Source organism: Physeter macrocephalus, chromosome 9, assembly GCF_002837175.3.
Source record: "Physeter macrocephalus isolate SW-GA chromosome 9, ASM283717v5, whole genome shotgun sequence".
In the NCBI taxonomy this organism is placed as follows: Eukaryota; Metazoa; Chordata; class Mammalia; order Artiodactyla; family Physeteridae; genus Physeter; species Physeter macrocephalus.
The window spans coordinates 106,289,176-106,306,268 of NC_041222.1; the positions used below are offsets into that span (position 1 = coordinate 106,289,176).

General features: G+C 37.6%; 1 protein-coding gene across 1 annotated transcript in view; it reads left to right on the forward strand.

Moving 5' to 3' along the window:
- NEK1 (NIMA related kinase 1) overlaps positions 1-17,093 on the forward strand; it is a 205,564-nt gene that overhangs the window by 69,790 nt on the left and 118,681 nt on the right. The window contains exons 16-18 of the mRNA XM_028494271.1: positions 3,068-3,231; positions 3,311-3,436; positions 16,080-16,182. Of these exons, the coding sequence (XP_028350072.1) occupies positions 3,068-3,231; positions 3,311-3,436; positions 16,080-16,182 (393 nt within the window). The remainder of the gene's footprint in view (positions 1-3,067; positions 3,232-3,310; positions 3,437-16,079; positions 16,183-17,093) is intronic.

Below are 17,093 nucleotides of genomic sequence, written 5' to 3' on the forward strand. Positions count from 1 at the left end.
CTGGAAGCTCAGTAAAAATGTGAATCAAATTAAGGAGATTCCCCAAAATAAAGATAAAACAAAAACTAAACATTAAGGGAAATATTTCAAAGTTAATATTCTATTATTATATACCTCCAAATACCAAGACATTATGCACAGTATAAATAACCTACTGTCCTTGATTACTTAGTATCTGCAAAATCTGGGACTTTTTTTTTGATTCTTCTGATAGGTATTTTTTTCTTTTTTAAAATTGTAGTTGATTTTCAATGCTTTGTCCATTTTTGATGTATCTCTTACGAAAGTGTGTTTTTAGAAAAATTATGAAATGTTCCACATACATAGTTTGATTATATAGATAACCATTATATATAAGAGTGTATCTGTTGTTTGATAATATATTGGAATGCTACTCAGCATTGAAAAGGAATAGCCTTTTAATACATGCAACAACACAGGTCAATCAAAAGCATACTGAGTGAAAGAAGCCAGGCACAAGAGTACATATTGTATGAATCCATTTATATGAAATGATAAGAAAAGGTGAATCCAATTTCTGTGACAGAGAGCAGATCAGTGTTTGCTAGAAGGAGGGGGTGTTGGCTGCAAAGGAACATGAGGGACCTTTTGGGGTGATGGATGTGCTTTCGATTGTCGTAGTGGTTCCAAGAATGTCTGTATTTGTCAGAACATCAACCTGCACTTATAATTGGTGAATAAAGTCATGTTTAAAAGATCCTATTGCTTCAGTATTCTAGTACAGTGTTTTCAGCATTAGTTTGAGTATAAGTATCTTCAGAGATATGTACATACATTTGATTTTGCTAGAGAGAAACCTTAGAACACTCAAATTTAAGACGATATTAGCCCCAGACTAAACTCGAGGAACCAGTCTCGTAGGAGGTATGACCACCTTTTACCAGAATTGTGATCCTGATAATCTTGCCCTGAGATGCACATTTTGAAAATGTATATGAAAATCACCTTGCTGGAGTTCCCTGCCTAATGAGGTATCTTCCCTCTTTCTAGCAACTTTCATCTCTTGCTATTCAAGCATCTTGAATCAGTTTTCTATTTTTATCTTGAGCTGATTTTTTTTTAAATCAGGCTTTCTTATAATACTGTACACAATTCTTGCGTTAAGATGTTAACACAAGTTTTACCTCATTGGGTACACTGAAATGCCTTTTATTTGGTTCTTGTATTTTCCTTAGCCAGACTTCTCCCTCAGGATGTTGTCACCTGGAAGCTCTTCTCCCTTTCCTGGCAGTGTTCTGGCTTCTGCTCTCATCCGCGTTTGAGCGCTGCACCTCCACTTGAGTCATGTCACTTTGTCTTCCTTTTGGTGCTGCCGGCCTCTGCCTTTGAGGTTCCTATTTCCTCTTTGCAGTGCAGTTCTTGCCCCCTGACCTCTGTAACATTCTACTCTTACTCAACTCTCATCCTGACATCTCTGTTTCCTGTGAGTTTTCCATGCGCTTGGGTGCATGTGTTCTGAGGCTGCGTCCTATGCCTTTGCCTTCATCCTTTGTTATTTCCGCAGAGAACCCACAGCTCCCTTCATCGTTCACTTCTTCTCTGATTGCCTTCCTTTTCTCGCAGGATTCTTGGCTTCTTGGCTTGGTGTCAGTGCAGCAAGCCTTCTAATTAGTTCCTCTACTTTGTTCTCTCTCTTATTCTTGCTTATCGTGCGTAATTTGACTTACTGACCTTTTTTTTTTAAACTTTATTTATTTATTTGTTTGTTTGTTTATTTTTGGCTGCATTGGATCTTCGTTGCTGCGCACGGGCTTTCTCTAGTTGCAGTGAGCGGGGGCTACTCTTTGTTGGGGTGCATGAGCTTCTCGTTGCGGTGGCTTCTCTTGTTGCAGAGCACGGGCTCTAGGTGCACAGGCTTCAGTAGTTGTGGCACATGGGCTCAGTAGTTGTGGCTCACAGGCTCTAGAGCACAGGCTCAGTCGTTGTGGCGCACAGGCCTAGCTGCTCCGTAGCACATGGGATCTTCCTGGACCAGGGCTTGAACCCTTGTCGCCTGCATTGGCAGGCGGATTTTTAACCACTGCGCCACCAGGGAAGTCCCACCAATCTTCTAAGAAACTGTCTTAGTGCACTTTCCTGCTAGAAAATGTATGCGTGCTTTCTGTTGTTTATTCTATGAACTCGCACACCCAGGCTGAGGGTAAGTTACCTGTGATGACCTTTTAGGACCAAATATAACACTCCCTATCTGCCTTCTTTCTAGTTAACTTCTTACGTCTTCCTGCGTCCTTTTTCCCCCTACTGCCGACACCTAAACATATACCTCCAGTGCTTATTTTTACTTTGTTTTACTTTAATACCATGGTTCATATTTAATCATTTACTCTTTCTTTGTTACATTGCTTTCAAGGCTGGGTTGAATAATATTTTTCTCCAGTGATTTTTTTGGGGGGAATTTTTATTTCTCATAATTTTTTTTTTTTTCTATTTTGTAAATTTGCTCAGTATTTACTACTTTAGAGTGTGCCTATTGCCGCTCATTTACTACAGGAAATGAAATGTTTTTCAAGCTTTATACTTTGTTTCCCAGTTTGTTTGTCAACTGCTTATAAGGATTGGTATGTTGTTTTGTTTCTTTTATTTACACCTAGAGTATGTTTCAGTGGTGTTTATATCTTCATTGCTTGTTGCATTGGATTTGGGGTATGTTAAATGCCATGTTTTCGTTAGATATAATTTTGCGTGTTACAAAAGCAGGCTCTGTTTTATTTATAAGCTGTACATATTTAAACTTAATAGGATGGGATCACATAAAATGTATACTAGAAACTTGTTTCAAAACTTGTTAATTAAGACCAAGTTTTTTCATAGTTACATAAATTTAGTGGTAGTTTATATTTTAGTTACATTGAATTAAGCTTTATTGTTAGTAACAAGTATACGAGTTTTTGATTGTTAATGGTTATAATATAGTAGGAAAACATGTTAAATTAGGTAATTGCTTTTAAGAGTCAAGTGTTGAAATTTACTGTTTTCTTTTGAGGGTAGTACAGACCTTTTAGGTCTTGTGAGACAAGCATGTGAGAGCTCTTTGTTTGATTCCTAGGCTCCCCTTTTTGGCAGTGGAGGGGCTGTGGCTCCGTCATCTTTTTCATCTCGAGGACAGTATGAACATTACCATGCCATTTTTGATCAAATGCGGCAACAAAGAGCAGAAGATAATGAAGCTAAGTGGAAAGGAGAAATACATGGCCGAAGGCTTCCAGAAAGGTATGGCGTGTTCTGCAGAAGTTGCTTGTGCTGTGCTTTAGAGAAAGTAATGGAAGTCACCGTGCATATTTATTGGCAGAGGAGTCCCACCTGGAGTACATCCAGGTCCCCGGGGGCTGCGGCTCGTCACCATTCCTCTGATGCCGACGCTTTTAAAACACCCGGAAAAGATGGAGGCCGTGTCTCAGCAAGCCAGTAAAAACAGGTTGTTGGACCGTGACGATCCATAAGTTCACCCTTGCTGGTGAATTTGTCTTACGTCACGTACAGCCTAATACCGACACCTTCTGGGTGTTTTCTCCATTATACATAGAATATTTTTCGCCTTCTGGATGCAGTCATTCTCTTATGTGCAAATTTGGCCCTTGATTACATGTGGGAAACATGTAGCTCTTCGGCCTAATTTTTGTAGCTTATATATGTTATAGGCTGAACATACTATTTAAAGGAACATGTGATAACTTTGAACCAACATATGGTTGTAATAACTTTATCCACTTGCTTTAAATAAATCAGAATATATTTAAAATGGAATTACATTCTATGCAGAACTCCAAGACATGCTTTTGGGTCTTCCTTTTCCTCATTACTTAGAACCCCACTTTTCTCTTTGTTTTTCTCTGCATGTTCATCTCTGATTGATAACTCACTATGATCCTGTTCATTGGGTTTTTTTCTTTTCTTCCATTAATTAATTTAATATGGTTGCATTCAATAGTTTTAATTTGCATAGTTCCTTTTTTTAAAGTATGCATATGTGTTTTTTTAGATCTTCCCATTTCTTCCGTAAAAACGTTCCAGTTAAGGAAGAGCAGATATCATTTTGTGAAAATTTAATTTGTCGTTTTACAGAGAATACTTTTGAGTGTGATAAAACTCTTTATGGCTCTCCCAATTATAAAAGATTATTAAAAGGTAGCTGAGCAGAGGTAAATAATTGAGGTGAATATAAATTAACATTATGAATTATGTACAGTAGCCTGAAGTGTTAGGCTAATTGTAAATACTTCCCATTTTTGAGAAAAGAGGGCTACAGACTTCCACATATGCATGTTTTTTATGAAATGGTAAAGAAGATGCCTCCCACCGTTGTGGCCCCTCCCTTTGCGGAGCACAGGCTCCGGACGCGCAGGCCCAGCGGCCATGGCTCACGGGCCCAGCCGCTCCGCGGCATGTGGGATCTTCCCGGGCCGGGGCACGAACCCGTGTCCCCTGCATCGGCAGGTGGACTCTCAACCACTGCGCCACCAGGGAAGCCCGGTAAAGAAGATTTTTGTGTGGGGTTTTATCCTCTGGTATTATTGACCTTTCTACTCTATAATTTGTATGGCTTTTTTTGGTTTAATTTTAATCAGATCTCCTAAAATAAATGTGTATAGTGTAAAGAAAATAGGGAAAACTATGTTATGCTTCTTCACGCTGTTCATCTTCCATAAGGGTTCTTGGCTCTTCACAGTTGGAGTGACGAGTAATGGACTAGTTTGGCCCATTTGCATCAGGCTCCCATATAACCTTGAAGTGTTCACATACATTTATGCTTGTTTCATATTGTCTTCAATGACTGTGTATCTCAGTTACTTCTTCCACTAGAACACAGCTTCCATTCAGTCTTTGTCTGAGCATCAGATATACTTTCAATATTTTAATTTTCAGCTTTTAAACCATTTGTGATTGTGAGATCATTTATCATTTCCTTTCTGCTAACTTTGGGGGGCTTAGCAGTACTCAAACATAGAGTATACCTTTTCTTATGTTGCTTTGAACTTATTGATGATAGATATTATTTATTGCATACTTATTATATACCAAGTTATATTTACTTATCACAGCATCCCTTTGAATTAGATATCACTCTTTTAATAAGATGAAGAAATTAGGACCTGCAGAGATTTAAAACCTGTGTACGGTCAGGCCGCTAGTAAGCGGCGGAGGTAGGATTTAAACTAAGTCCGTCTGAGTGTAGAGTTCAGCTCCTCGAGCACCGTTGTAAGGGCTTCTCAGCCTCTTGAGATACTGCTAGTGAACAGGCAAAACAGTTACTGGTTTAGTTGGTTATAAAGTTTTAAAATATTGGGTACTTTAAAGATTAAACATGATACCAAATACTGAATGAACTTGCATATATATTCATTGAATTTATTTTGGTTTTATCTGAGGATGTAGAAAATGGAAGAATTGGTAGCAAACTGGAGATCATCAAGTATCATATAATTTTCAAAAGGCAGATTCTATAAACTAGACTAGTTCTTTTCATGTTCATCCCAGGCAAGATTAAAAGTAGAGCCTGCAAACATCTTAAAAGGGAGCAGTCATCACTGCAATGCAGCATAAATTCACAGAGAATGGATTTTGTCAGATACAGCCTTTATTTCTTTTTAGGGTTGTAGGCTAGAGCTATAGTTCTCAAACTGTGTGCTGAGGCAACTTGGAGCATCACAGTGCCTTGGATATTTTACAGTTGTGAGGGGAACATAACTACATCTGTTGGACAAAGTGTAGACCATACTGTTAAGCAGTTTTGACCTAACTGTTTAATGAATGGGACTGCTAGGTATTTCTTTTGGCCTTAGAGGCATTGTGAAAAAATTACTTAGATACCTAGTAGGGTATATAAACTTCAGCAAGATACTGTTGCCAGGGTGTCTCAGTGTAGACATGGTGAAGAAATATAAATAAAAATTGTTAGGTGGATTAGTCATTGGTTAAAGAATTATATTCAGAGGATGCTGGTTAATATTTTGATGTCCAAATTAAAAAAGTTTTAGAAGCGTGTCCTCCTGTAACTAATCTCCATTTTTAAAGAGGACATAGAAAAAACATTCAAAGGATATAGTCATATTTCCAGAAGACATAAAGTGGAAGGAAATAGTAGATATGTTGTATGATTGATCAGGAAACAAAATAATCTCAGTAGACCATAGCTACAACTAACTTGATTTAGAGAAAACTTAATGGGAATTTGATGTAGTTTTGAGTCTGAAAAATTATCTGACCAAATAAATATACCCTTGGAAAAGTTTGTAAATAGCATACACTAAAAAGTTGAACTCATGACCTTTCATTGCCTCTTGGATCAAATTGCAGCCCCTAAATAGCCTGCAGGGTCTCTTGGATGCCTGTGTACTTCCATGGCCTTATCTTCTGCTCTTTCTTCCCAGAGTTCTGGGCGTGCAGACTTAAGGACGTGTTTTCACTCGTCCTTGTTCCTGTGTACCTGCCGCTCTCCCTTCCCAGATCTTTGCCTGGTTAACTCCTGTGTACTATTCTGGCCTCGGTTTAGGTTCACAGGCACTCACTAGGTGTATAAACTGAAAAATAAAGTAAAATTGGAGACCTGATTGAGGACTTCCAACTTTTAATTTGCCATGTAAGCTCATTTTAAAAAAAAGTTTCTCAGCCCTAATTCCATCCTTTGGTAAAAGAATGAACATTTTAATGTGAAAAAAGTGAGGTGACACAATCTTAGAATACAGATTATCCTTTGGGATTAAATAAATTTGGATTTGTGAGAATTGTATTAGTCGTTTCTTTATGTTGTTGACAACTGTTGAAAACTCAGTGATGAGTGACCACCGGTTAGGGGACGTACCCAGGCTGATCACCACGCTCTTCCGAGCCTCAGCTAGCTGTGGTCTGGGCTGCTCTCACACCCTGCCATGGGCCTCCGCGTGAGGCTTGAGCTGTGAGCCGGACAGCCCCCTCGGTTGCTGCTCGGATGGCTCCTCAGGGAGCTTCTCGGGCACCCCGGTCACTGTCGCCATCGCCACCACTGTGCCTCTACCGCTGTCCTCATCTTAGGGCTTTTATGTGTAACGTTAGTATAACTAGGTTTCACACAACTCTGCCTTGGTCAGCAAGCCATTCTGTCTCATGAGGGCAGCTTTACAGCTCTTCTTTCAGTATGTTCGTTTTACAGTTTAATATTAAGAAGTCAAATTTATTTATTTTATTTTCAGATCCTGCTAAGGTATATGCTCCAGTAGGTTAAATTAGGGAAAGAAGCAAGTTTAAACGTGTTGATAAATCAGCCAGTTTAAACACATTTGAAGGATTTACTTCTCCTGCAAACTCCTTGTGAATGAAAAAGAAAAATAATAAAAAGCTTTCAAACTAGTTTAATTATATATTGCTATAAGAATAAAAATGCCCTTATCTTTTATAGCTAATATTCATTGGTAAGAGAAGAATTCAACTACTGTGTGTGTGATATGCTCCTAACTTCATACTTACTAGTACTCACTGTCTCATATTTACGTTTGTATTGTAATCCTTTTCCACTGTTGTAGATCAAAACTTTTCCTACTCTGTCACACTTAAGTGTTGTCTTTTTTTTAACCTTTTAAAATTTATTGGTATAAAGTATTCCATACTGAAAGCAACGAACGAACAGAAGTCTGTTTCTCCAACTGTGTGAACACACAAGTGCCATTAACAATGAAGCAAGCTGTATATCCAGCCTGGAGAATGCAGTGGGTCTGCCTTCTCAATCAGTACTTTCATTTTAATGTCATTCATATCCAGGAATTACCAATGCACCTTGGTACAAGGACTCATTTGTTTGCAATCTGGTGTGATATGAAATTATTCTAAGACAGCCTATCTTTTAATATTTGGTACACATTTTAAAAAATTATTTATTTATTTATTTTAACATCTTTATTGGAGTATAGTTGCTTTACATTCTTATGTTAGTTGCTGCTGTATAACAAAGTGAGTCCGCTATACATATACATACATCCCCATATCCCCTCCCTCTTGCGTCTCCCTCCCACCCTCCTTATCCCACCCCTCTAGGTGGTCACAAAGCACCGAGCTGATGTGCTATGCGGCTGCTTCCCACTAGCTATCTGTTTAGTAGTGTATATATGTCCATGCCACTCTCTCACTTTGTCCCAGCTTACCCTTCCCCCTCCCCGTATCCTCAAGTCCATTCTCTACTTCTGCATCTTTATTCCCGTCCTGCCCCTAGGTTCTTCAGAACCATTTTCTTTTAAAGATTCCATGTATATGTGTTAGCATATGGTATTTGTTCTTCTCTTTTTGACCCATCTCCTAGAGAAATGGAAATAAAGACAAAAATAAATAAATGGGACCTAATGAAACTTAAAACCTTTTGCACAGCAAAGGAAACCATAAACAAGACGAAAAGACAACCCTGAGAATGGGACAAAATATTTGCAAACGAAGCAACTGACAGAGGATTAATCTCCAAAATATACAAGCAGCTCATGCAGCTTAATATCAAAAAAACAAACAACCCGATCCAAAAATGGGCAGAAGACCTAAATAGACATTTCTCCAAAGAAGATATACAGATGGCCAACAAATACATGAAACTTAAAAAACTAAAAATAGAACTACCATACGACCCAGCAATCCCACTACTGGGCATATACCCTGAGAAAACCATGATTCAAAAAGAATCATGTACCACAATGTTCATTAAGTGTCATCTTTGCCTGCCAGTGTTTTGCTTTATTCAAAGGCATTTATTTATTTATTTATTTATTTATTTTTCTTCCTTTAATCCGCAAGTTCCATTTTAATGCTGTTTCCTTTGCTGAAGTCAAGAAAGCTCACATATTTCCTGATTTTAAAATAGTGGCAGCTGACCATCCTGTCGTCCCCCTTTCACTTAGGATTCTCAGCCAAATGTTCAGACCTCTTTTTTCTCTCCCTTTCGCTCAAGCAAAAAGAAAACCTGAAGGAAAGTCGCAAGTGGCTTTTTTGTCTTGTTTTTCTGCTTACCAAGGTGATATAGGTTAGCTTTAGAAATATTGGAAGGTATCGGTGGGTGTTAGAAACAGGAGAAGAAATCACTGCTCATCCTGCAAGGCAGTCACTATGAAGACTGTGGTCTATTTTCTTGCATCTTTTGTTCATATTTCTTTTTCTATAGTTAGAGGAGAGCAAATCATGCACAAAGGTTCACCTGCTGGGGCTTCTTTTTCTTTTTCTTTTTCTTTTTGGTATCTTTTTATTTAACATTTTTACCATAAAAATTTTCCCATGCAAAAAATTGTTTTCATGGGATTTTTGATGTCTGTATTCAATTCCAGTGCTGTTAACGATAGTTTATATAGCAAATCCTCTAATATAATACATTGTAACTTTTCACTTTTTTGAACACTTTGTGTTTTGAACATATTTTTTATTTCTCATTATTTCTGTAGAATACAATCTTAGAAGGGTAATTCCTGGATTAAAGGAGTTGCTCTGTTATGTTCTTTATGAAGGCTCTAGAAAGAAATATTACTAAATTTATTGAATTTATGAAATTAAATTTATTTAACTAAATTTATTAACTGAATACTACTAATTTTCTTTCTACAAAAGCTGTGCCAATTTATGCTCAGTCTAACAGTATATGATTGTGCCCATTTTATTGCCCCCTTACTAGTACCAGTTACTCTTAGGAGCTAAAGAAGTTTTTGAAAAATATAAAATTTTAAATTAAAGTAATGGAAGAAATGAAGTTTTCACTACATTCACTACTGGTCACACAACAGAATATCGACAAAGCGTGTGCCCGTGAGGATGGTGATGATGAGGATGATGACATAAACATAGGAGCTGCTGCTGGGTTGCATACTCTGTACCAAGACCACCCTGGAGGGATTTACATGCCTCGCCAGTCCCCGCCACCTGTGGATTGTGTGCTTGTGGATTTGCCTGCTTGCTAAAATTTATGTGTAGCCGCACATGAGTACTCCCAGTCCCTTCACGGTCGTTCCTGGGCATGTGCAGAGCCCCAGGGACTTCGAGTTGCCCAGTGCACAAGTCCCAGCTGAGCGAGAGCAAGGCCAGCTCTGCTTTCCTGTCTCAGCGCTCATGAACAAATGTACTTTCATAGTCTGCTCAGCTGCATTTTCTGCGTTTTGGGGCATTTTGTTGGTGATTTCATTGCTTAAAATGGCCCTCACGCCTTGTGCTGAAGTGCTGTCTGGTGTTCGTAAGTGCAAGAAGGCTGTGATGTTCCTTATGGAGGAAATATTTGTGTCAAGAGAAGCTTCATTCAGGTGTGAGTTACAGTGTTGTTGGCCGAGAGTTCAGTGTTAATGAATGGACCGTGTAATAAGGTGTCTTTAAACAGAAACACACATAAAACAAGGTTGTATATTAATCCATTCGCGAAAACGTTGTAGCAAGAGGCTGTCAGGAGCCTAACCCTGTAATTCTCCTCGGGGTAATCATTCAGTATGCGCTAATTCGTATTCACGGTGACTTTATACAACGGAAATACCAGGAATAATGAGAGTTGATTATTATTAGCTCATCTAGTCATCACCAGTGCTACGAGGCACATATTATTATTCCTAGTTTTATAGATTAAGAAATTGATATATGATAAATGACTGTATAAATAACTAATTTCTTGAAGGCCACATAACTGTTTGTTAGTAAAACCGGGAGTTGAAGTTGGACAGTTTGGTGCCAAAGTTCACTCACTTAACTTTTGTGCTATATTGACTTTAGTAAGGCTTGACACATTTTATGAGGAAAATTAGAGAAGCTGGGAAAATTTCGCTACCATTAAAGAAAGCATGCTTAAAGGAACAAGTTCAGAAGAATTGAATGGCTTGTCTTGTAGAAGAGGAATTAGATTTCTTTCTGTTTCCACATTGTAGAAGTACTGTGATTAGAAGCAAAGAAGCAGATTTCCATCCATTATGAGTTGTGTTCAGTGGATGGGCTGTTGTGGGATTTAATCAGTGCTCTCAAACTGAAAGTATTAAACTAGGGGTTTGAATGACCATGTGTCAGGGATATTTAGATGGGAATATGAGAATACTTTATTCAGCAAGAAGTTGCATTAGTTAATACTCAGGGTCTCCTCCAATTTGAATATTATGATTTTTTTAAATTTTAACATCTTTACTGGAGTATAATTGCTTTACAATGTTGTGTTAGTTTCTGCTATAAAACAAAGTGAATCAGCTATACATATACATATATCCCCATATCTCCTCCCTCTTGCATCTCCCTCCCACCCTCCCTGTCCCACCCCTCTAGCTGGTCACAAAGCACTGAGCTGATCTCCCTGCACTATTCAGCTGCTTCCCTATTCTTTTGTTGAACTTTTAAGCACCATTGGCATTATAGAGTATTTTCTCCACACTGTCATAACTTCTGATTTTTATAATTTGTTTGTTATTGTCATATGTAGTCAGTTCCTTTCCCTGATTCAAACTGAATCAGCAAACTGAAATCTGTAGTCATCTAAGACTTCTTCAGATTATCTTTTCCTCATATTTTAGGTAGCCCATATTTGCTTCTTCCTTTTTCATGGTGTTAATTATTTTTCTTCTTCCCTTTTTATCAGTAACTCTGGCTAGTCTGACTTTGCTTTTTACATCCATGTCTTGATAACACACGTCAATTAGCTTTTTTTAAAAAAGACTTTAACTTTTTACAGCAGTTTAGCTTCACCACAAAACTGAGGGAGACGGTACAGAGATTTCCCACATGCTGTCCCTATACCCGTTGTCAGCGTCCCCCAGCAGAGTGGTATGTTTTGTTACAACTGGTGAGCTTATATTCAGTTAGCTCTTAATGTTAGAACCTCAATCACGTGAGACCATCTTATGAAACCATTGAGTGCCTCTAAACATTTGTATTTTATTGAGCTTTTACTTTTCCAAGTCTTTTCCTCTGCATTGCTTCATTTGAGTAAAGCTGACAACAATTCCGTTCCCTCAGATAGACATTATGCCATTTAAACAGAGGAGGAAGCTTAGTGAATTCACCCACAACATCCTTTTTTCATTTCATTAACCCTATACCACCCCAACTCTTCTACCTGAAACCATATTGACTCATTTTTCATTTCTCGGATTATTTCTGCTACCTAGATTGCTGCCATTTTTATGTTGCTTTCACCTCTTAAAAAATCCATTTTTAGTCATCTTTCAAAATTTTTAATTTCCCTTAGTAAAAGGTTTGAGCCATGGGTATGAGGTATCTTACCCAGATCTTTCCATTTATTCATGCATTTGTATAAAAAAAAGAAAATAAAGAAAATAACTTCCTTTTTTTCTCTTGTCAGGATGAAAAAGAGTTTGTCTCATTATTTCTTTTTTACCCATTTTAATGTCTCTGTATTTCATTTTCCAGATTCCTAATTTCTTACTGTATATTTGTGGCTTATATAGTATTTATATTAATCATTCCTTTACTACTAATCTAGATTAATGTTCTACTAATTTTAAGTGGCATAAGTTTGGAACTCAAGATACAATCTATTTAATTTGTCTAAAACAGAGTGTACACATATAAATTCTTTTATTTATTTATTTATATTTGGCTGTGTTGGGTCTTTGTTGCTCTATGCGGGCTTTCTGTAGTTGTTGGGTCTTTGTTGCTGTATGCAGGCTTTCTGTAGTTGTGGCGAGCGGGGGCTACTCTTTGTTGCATTGCACGGGCTTCTCATTGCAGTGGATTCTCTTGTTGCAGAGCACAGGTTCTAGGTGCGTGGGCTTCAGTAGTTGTGGCACTCAGGCTCAGTAGTCGTGGCTCACAGGCTCTAGAGCACAGGCTCAGTAGTTGTGGTGAACGGGCTGAGTTGCTCCGCAGCATGTGGGATCTTCCAGACCGGGGATTGAACCCGTGTCCCCTGCCTTGGCAGGTGGATTCTCAACCACTGAGCCACTGGGGAAGTCCCACATATAAATTCTTAATAACATTTAATGAAGAGAATGACTATTAAGAAGTTAAATGACTATTTCCGCTATCCCTATGAGCCTTGCACACATATATAGTTTGTGCTCACAATTCAGTACAGTTTTACTACTGAAAGGGGAATAAGAATATGAGAATGGGTTCTTCTTTTTGGTATGTATTAAGTAGTAAACAGAAATGCATGTGAAAAATGAAAACACTATAGGTTTTTAAATATTATAAGGAATCATAAAATTAATTAAACTAGTTTTGTCCTTTATTACTCTGATTGGTTTTTATATGTTGCACCAACCTTGCATTCCTGGAATTCCGTTTTATACATCTTATATCTTCAAAGACAGATGTGATATTGGTAAATAGTATTTGTTTAATAAATGAGAAGAAAAAAGAAATAATGGTAAGCAAAAATCACTACAGGTTTTAAGTTTGTGATTGAAAGCAACCAGTTATATATACCTGCTTATTTAAACCAGCTTAAGAAAAAACTATTCAGTAAAGCAAAACTTATAGATCACATAAATAAATAGAACCGGTAGTACTATATTTACATAAATGCTGTGAACATTCTTTAAATCAAAGCTGTTATGTGTATGATCAGGTTCTTAGTAAAATATTTCTGTGCAGCTGAATTTTTTGATTTAGTGAATCAAATCAGTCAATGAATATGAATTAGCATATGCTGAGTTGGAGCCCCAGACTGACAAACATTGGAGATACTCAGTATCTTAGAATGGGAAATCAAGCATAAAAACTTTATAAAAGTTTTACTTTTATAAAGGTTAGAAAAGGAAGTCAGTGCAGTCAGGATACAAAGCAGAGATTTTTATGTAATTGTATATGGTGGTGTAAGCATCACGGCTCCTCAAAAGAGCCTTATCGGGCTTCCCTGGTGGCGCAGTGGTTGAGAGTCCGCCTGCCAATGCAGGGGACACGGGTTCGTGCCCCGGTCCAGAAAGATCCCACATGCCGCGGAGCGGCTGGGCCCGTGAGCCATGGCCACTGAGCCTGTGTGTCCGGAGCCTGTGCTCCGCAGCGGGAGAGGCCCGTGTACTGCAAAAAAAAAAAAAAAAAAAAGAGCCTTATCAGTAGATGTACAGTTTCAGATGACATATCTGAGTGTCATACTCTCTGAAAGTTTGTTTTCTTTAGGCCCAGCCTTATATAAATGGGGCTATAGCAGACCAGAATAACAGCCTTGCCTATATATTGAGTTGGTCAAAATGTTTGTTCAGGTTTTTCTGTAACATACAAAAAAATGAACGTTTTGGCCAACCCAGTATATGAAGGAGATTTTCCTAGCCTCAGCAACCAGAGAAGAAAAAGAAATGAATCCAAATTGGAAGAGAAGAACTAAAACTGTCACTGTTTACAGATGACATGATACTGTCCATAGAAAATCCTAAAGATGCTACCAAAAAACTACTAGAGCTCATCAAAGAATTTGGTAAAGCTGCAGGATACAAAATTAATACACAGGAAAGGCTCTGAACCAGCTATAGAGATTATCTAATCCTAGAAAATTCCAATGATAGAGTTTCACAAGAATATCTTTTAAGCACTACGAAAGTTAATTGAATCTTAGGCCACTATCTTCCGTAGCTTTATGGTAAATCAGATTTTAAATTTCTACCGTTTAATTTCATCTTTAAAATTCTTACATGTCTCAGTACAGTTGACCCTTGAACAATACGGGGATCAGTCTGCATATACTTATAGTCAGCCCTCCATATCTGAGGTTCCTCTGCATCCATGGATTCAACCAACCATGAACATGTAGTGCTATAGTATTTACTGTTGAAAAATATCCACATTAAGTGGACCTGTGTTGTTCAAGGGTCAACTGTAATTGTTAACAAAACATGTAAAAGAAACGACTATTTGGGGTGTGAAAATCAGAAGTGTTTAAATCTACTGGAAGAGAGAAGGCATTATTTCATATCTTTTTCCGAACATAACTTAGTTATGGTCCATCACAGAGGCTGTAGGAATTTTGTGTGCCTTCGTAGCCAATATTTGAGAAGTGCAGTCAATAACTTTCTCATCTTTCTTCCTTACTCACAAAATTACTGCAGTTGATACTATGCAATGAGTTCTCTGTTTATGGGCGGTGGGTTTTGTTTATTTTTGTATCTTTCTTAGTACACGGTAACAGACACAATATATACTATAAATTTATTTATTTATTTTTGGCTGCCTTGGGTCTTTGTTGCTGCGTGGGCTTTCTCTAGTTGTGAGCGGGGGCTACTCTTCGTTGCGGTGCGTGGGCTTCTCATTGCGGTGGCTTCTCTTGTTGCGGAGCACAGGGCTCTAGGCGGGCGGGCTTCAGTAGTTGTGGCACGTGGGCTCAGTAGTTGTGGCTCACGGGCTCTAGAGTGCAGGCTCAGTAGTTGTGGCGCACGGGCTTAGTTGCTCCGCGGCATGGGGGATCTTCCCGGACCAGGGATCAAACCTGTGTCCCCTGCATTGGCAGGAGGATTCTTAACCACTGCTCCACTGGTTAGGGAAGTCCCACACAATATATATTAGATGTTCAAAATGTCATTGATATTTTTTAGCTGTCGTCTAAGGCCAACATGTTTACATTCTCTCATAGTTGTTAGAGGAGGCTACAGAAACATAATTGGAAAAGATGGAAACAAATAAGTGTGCTTTTAGTTTTTTCCCCTAATCTATCCATTTTTCTTTTTAATAGTTGTGATACTCAAGAAATTCAAACTTCACTTTTTACTGAAGTTTCGAAAATTCACACAAACTCTTCATTGTTTTTGATGAGCTTTGAAATTGCTACTCTGCTGCTTTAATCTTACTTCCATACTGATTGATATATTTGATGCAGAGTTCTGAAATAAGCTTACCTACTTGGAAACTATAGAGATTTTTCTATAGGTATAGTCTAAAATCATTTTATGTGTCTATAAGTAGAATAGATTAAATGAACATAGCAGTGGAAATTTTACCTCTATTTAAAATAATAATGTCTCCAATTTAAGTGGTAGATTCTAATATATGTGTAGCAATTTCTTCATTACAGAGGAAGATTTTACTTCATATCAGCCTTCATATTTTGCAAATATCTCTAAAGAAAATATGTAGAATAAGTGTAAGTTTAAATTTTTTGAAATATTTAATGTTCAGAATTTCTAACTTTGCTATTTGTCCAAATTCCTCAGGCAGAAGGGGCAGCTGGCTGTGGAAAGAGCAAAGCAGGTAGAAGAGTTTCTACAGCGAAGACGGGAAGCGAGGCAGAACAAGGCTCGGGCTGAGGGGCATATGGTAGGATTTTGTTTTTGAGATTTTTGAACATGTTAGTATTCAAAGTGAAGGTCTGGAACAAGGTAGGTATAAATGACAAGAGTCGTAATCCTTTACAAACATTTCCTCTGAACATTTGCAGAGCATTTAACCTCTCTTCAGCTATTTCTTTTATGCCAGGCGTGAAATTCTGTTGTTCCTTGGTTAATTGAGAGTAAGTTCATAGCTGTATCCTTCCTTTTAAAAGAGTTGAAGTAGGTATAGCAACCCAGATATTTATATTAAATAAATAAGTTCTTACATTACTTTTTTCTTCCAATATGCTTTTGGTTTTAAATACTTTTAAGTAGCAAAGAATTGTAGAAGAAAAATGGGAAATAAACATTTGGGTAAATATACATGTAACTGTGCATTTACTCAAAAGCAAATTAGGAACAAAAGTATTTTAAAGCCTCTAATTATTCCAGTTAACTGAATTAAGTAATGTACATAAGAAAATATTAATAGTTTTAGAACATCGTTTCAGTAGTTAATAGTTTTGACTTGCAGAGGTACCCACATGCCTTTTCACCTTTTGTCCACAGAACAAATGGTGATTGTGTGTCATCTCAGCACCCGTGAAGCATCATGCTCACGTAGGAAATAGGTCAATTGTATGGTAGTATGTTTTCTTTAGACTTAGATCTACTGTATGTCCATAAGTGATATCTTTATGAGTTAATTAATATAATTATTCCAATTTAGGATATTATTTTCTTTGAAATAATATCACAGAAAAATAGTTAAGTTTTTTAATGGTTACCCTGTATATGTTTAACACCCATCAGCTTGTTTTTCTAATACCTGGAATTAATCTATGTTTGTATCCTCTCTATAGACAGAGGAGAACCTCCTTTGTTTTCCCTTGCCCTATTTCTCCCATATTAGTAGCA